This window comes from Acyrthosiphon pisum, unplaced genomic scaffold, assembly GCF_005508785.2.
Source record: "Acyrthosiphon pisum isolate AL4f unplaced genomic scaffold, pea_aphid_22Mar2018_4r6ur Scaffold_8152;HRSCAF=8737, whole genome shotgun sequence".
In the NCBI taxonomy this organism is placed as follows: domain Eukaryota; kingdom Metazoa; phylum Arthropoda; class Insecta; order Hemiptera; family Aphididae; genus Acyrthosiphon; species Acyrthosiphon pisum.
In genome coordinates this window covers 1-4,773 of record NW_021778092.1, presented here as the reverse complement: position 1 = coordinate 4,773, position 4,773 = coordinate 1, and the positions used below count along the sequence as shown (strand labels likewise).

At 25.2% G+C, this 4,773-nt stretch overlaps 1 protein-coding gene across 1 annotated transcript; it reads right to left on the bottom strand.

Annotated features, from left to right (window-relative positions):
* Nucleotides 1-545: 545 nt before the first annotated feature.
* Nucleotides 546-4,273, bottom strand: LOC100163591 (malate dehydrogenase, cytoplasmic). The gene is made up of 5 exons (XM_001952280.5): nt 4,142-4,273; nt 3,802-4,059; nt 1,232-1,433; nt 856-1,141; nt 546-777 (listed from the first exon to the last, which is right to left on the bottom strand). Exons 1-5 carry the CDS (start codon nt 4,256-4,258, stop codon nt 561-563), a joined length of 1,080 nt encoding a protein of 359 aa, XP_001952315.4. The 5' UTR covers nt 4,259-4,273; the 3' UTR covers nt 546-560.
* Between the last annotated feature and the right edge of the window lie 500 nt (nt 4,274-4,773).

Sequence of the window (4,773 nt, the reverse complement as noted above, 5' to 3'; positions counted from 1 at the left end):
CGCCGCCCGACGAAAACTGGTCGCCGCCGAGGTCTGATCTCATTTTGAACAGAGTATAGTAATCTATACAATGTCAAATTTAAATAACAAAACTGTAGAATGCATATTTGGCATATTTTATCAATGTTAAAAATAAATTCGCATTTCTTTATTTTTGTGCAAATAGTTCATATTATTTATGCATATTTAATTTTTTCTAAAAAAATTTATGTTTTTATAACTTTATATTATGATTTGTATTTCTTTTTATACAATTTCACAAATATTGAAAATATCTTTTGATTAATACTATTAACCGATAATATTTTTTCAGTTCCATAATCAACATCACCAATCGGCTACGAGTTTCAACAAGATCTTCTTTTTCATTTATTTTATAAAACAATTGATTTAATATTGAACTAATAAGATAACATTGTTTATAAATAATAATTAGTACATTTCTATATTTGTTTTGTATATTTAGGCTTCTGAGCCTTAGCAATAACATATAATATAACTGTTATTTATTACTAATATCATAATTAAAATATTTGTTTAAATTAAATAATTAATACACATTACCCAAATTCAATAGGATTGTTTACCTTCATAAAGTCATCTTCAAGCCATTGTGTATCCTTGATGACATCATATACACTTGTTGAGCTATCACATGATTGTACTGATGCATTGAATACATCTGGGAATTGAGTTGATGATTGATTACCCCAAATTGTAACATTTTTTATATTGCTTACACATAGTCCAAGATATATAGCAATAGCAGATTGGGCTCTGTAATAGAGCAGTGTTTATTTAACATTAAAAATTATATGATAATTAATTTATGTAATAATCACACAAATTATATACCGGTTTTGATCAAGTCTAGTCATAGCAGTAAAGTTCTCCTTGGGTATGGAAGGAGCATTTAAAGAGCATATTAAAGCATTAGTGTTGGCTGGATTTCCAACCACCAAAACTTTAACATCTTTACTTGCAAATTTGTCTAAAGCTTCACCTAATAATTTGAATGTATTTACATTAGATGACAGAAAGTCTTTTTTTTCTTTACTTTCATTATTTGGCATTGTACCCAACAAAAAAGCAGCATCGACATTTTTAAATGCTACTTCTAATTTGGTTGTTTTCACATAACCTATAGGTATATCATTAAAAAAAAAATATATAGCAAGCAAATTTCTATTTCAATAGGTATTCATGAATAATATATTCAAACTTATCAAACCTTGGACTAAAGGTAAAGCTAGATCATCTATTTCCATGCATACACCTTCAAGAACTTCCATTGCAGAAGGTTCGTCTATAAGATGTAAAATTACTTGTTGTTGAGTTCCAAATACTTCACCATTAGCAATCTTGAATATCAAAGAGTAGGCAAGTTGACCAGCAGCATCTGTTACAACTACTCGGATTGGTCCACTTTTAGCCTAATAAAAAAAAAAAAATGTAATAATGACAAAATTAAAATTTTATGAAACCCGTTTTAATTAAAAAAGTTTAGTATATTTTATCATAATAGACATAAGGTAAATATTGACCTTATTATGTCAATGCCAATAAAATATTCTAAGTAAATAATAATAATTATTACATCTTAAGAAAATTCAAAAAATAATAAGAACATTTCTTTCAAATTTTAAATCTTTAACAGATAAAATGTAGAATTTATTAACATATACACAACATACATAACATTACTTAAAACTTTGCGTGGATTTTATATTTTATTATTTTATGCATTAATCCATTAAGAGGATGTGATACCCGCATCTATTGTCTCATTCTTACAAATGTGTAACATAGCAAATTGCAAGGCTTGGCAAGTTAACTATTTTTTTTAACTCGTTAAGTTAAGTTAATTTGGAAAAATGTAAGTTAAGTTTAAAGTTAAAAGTTACTTTCCTTTTTTATTTAACTTGTTAAAGTTACAAGTTAGTTGGAAAAAATAAGTAACTTAACTTAGTTAAAAATAATTTACTTTTTTTTTCATATAAAACTTATAATTACACCATTTACACTCATGTTAAAGATCTACAAATAACATAATATTATAATGTAGGTCTTTATATCTTAAAAAACTGTATTTTGTTGTAAGTACTTATATATTATGAAATCCAACAAAATAATTAAATTATTTGTATATTTTATTTTTTTACCTAAAAGTTTTCCAAAGTGATGGTAAAACTTTTAAATTTTACTTTGTTATTACCAACTATGAACTAAATATTAATAATCAAATTAATTATAAAAGTATATAATTTAAGGTGATTATAAAATGAATTAACGAGTTAAGTTATAAGTTACTTTAAAAAAAAAGTAATTCGTTAAGATAGAAGTTACTTCTTCAAAAAAAAGTAACTCGTTAAGTAACTTAGTTAAAAGTAACTTAACTTTTTAACTTAACTTTAACTTTTTAACTCGTTAATGCCCAGCCTTGATAAATTGTACGTTCAACAGAACACGTGTAGCCCCGTATTTTAAGATGTACAAACAATTTACTATTTTAACATACTCATAACTCGCTTTAAAATTAAAATATAATAAAAAGCCTATGAGATTGCCTAGATAATAATTTCACCATTAGATTAGAACTAACGTAAAATTTTCTTTTACGCACTTGTAAGACGGAAACAACTCATGCGGGTACCACATACCCTTAATATTATTATGTTAAAATGAAATTAATTTACAGCGAATAGCGGTATCTAATAAAAAATGTTCAGAATAAAATAAAATGTATAATGATGTAATTATTTTGGCCCATTGAGTTGGCAACAATTATTAATTATGCAAACTAAAATTACAACAATTTTTGGTACCTTCTCACTTATGTGATAAATGTATCATTTAAGTACTATCTTTACCGTACATGTGTACCAAATACCACTGACGCTGGAGTAAAAAAAAATAGTTTTATATAATAATTTATACAAGCAACTTTATAACTTTATAATTAATTATTATTAGGTAAGTATCATTGGTATTGGATATAGACAAAATATTAGGAAATTATTGGTTCCGTACAACAATAAAACAAAATAAATAATATATGTAAAGATGGTAATCATTATTTACAACGCTGGGCATTAACGAGTTAAAAAGTTAAAGTTAAGTTAAAAAGTTAATTTTATATTAACTTTTTAACTTAACTAGTTAGTTTGGGCTTTTCATTAACTTAACTGTTAACTTACTAAATTTATTTTTTAATTAACGTGAAATTAACGAGTTAATTTTTCATTTCAAGAAATAAGTTAAGTTAATTTATTTTGTTTTTTATTTTATTATATTTCACTATTTCAGTCTATTTCGTTTTCATGTCAAAAAATATTTACTGTGAATTGTTCAAATTAAAAATGTATATCATTTGAATCTAACTAATATGGAAATACGGTATAAAGTATAAACACTATTGTCTATAATTTAGTTTTGGGTTGGAAAAAAATTAAGTACTCTAGCGTTGTATAAACAAATTAACTTTTTTTCAACTTTGTATTAACTTTTAACTCAACTGAGTTAACCTATAATTAAATTAACTTTTAACTTTTAACTTTTTGTTATTGGTGCATATTTACTTAACTGAGTTTAAAAAAAAAATCATTAACTTGTCCAGCTCTGATTATTTAGATATGTATAAAAATGTAATTAATGAAGATTTTAATTGATAGACAATAATAATGCCTTGTTAGTTGTTTGGATAAAATTAAAACACATACACCTTGAAAAAAATATTAAATAGTAGGTATATTTTTTAAATTGTGGTATGAATAAACGCACAAATATTAATACTAGATATACTTTAGGTTCGATGAAGATTGAAAAGTAACCACAAAATGTGATGATGGTTTCTACAATTCCAGCAAAAACTACAATTGGGTCGTAGAAATTGCTTTCATTATAACAGTAAATCCAATTAAGTATATACAATGCTTTGTAAGAGCCCAGAGCAAATAAATAGTGTGAAATAATAGATTTGTCTTTGCTAGTTCTTGACAACATAAGCAATTGTGGTACAATTGCTACTGATTCCAAAACAATACTGAACGTCCATAATAACTAGAATTCAAAATAGCATTAGTCATTTCACACATATATATTATATAAATTATAATTTATATTTATAAATCAATAAACTAACCTCTATTATAGTATAGACATGTGCAATGAAAAATGATAGAAACAATGCTGGTACAGTAAAGTACAGGATTCTAAAAAAAAAAACTTTAACTGATTTTGTGTAGATATAAGAATACATTGGAAGGAATAAAAAATTAATTCCGTAGCTTACCATAGGGGAAATTAATTTATTTCGGAGCTTTCCAAGCTACATAATAATGTATTTAAGTGTGACAACAACTACCTTGTATTAGATGCTGCTGAATTTAATTAATGATTTTCATATATTATATTTATTGTATAAACTCAAAGTGACATAAGCTAACTAATAATTTATAAACTGATTGTGTGTACACACAACACATTGAATACAAATTGTGCTATAGATACTGCTGATGTAGTTTGTTGAAATTACTTTTAACTTGAGGGTCAATTCAATATATTATACAGCTATGTAAAAAAATATAAAATTTTTCTCAGGTAGGCACTATAGCATTTGAAGTTAAGGGCACGTTACAGTGACATTTGTTGTCTCTGTCTTACAAGTGCGTAACATAGCAACTTTTACGGTAAGCAGAACACATTTATCTCCGTTAGTTTAAAAATTAGAGCGAATTGAGCTTTTATAAGTTTTAAAGGTAAGACTATTATCAA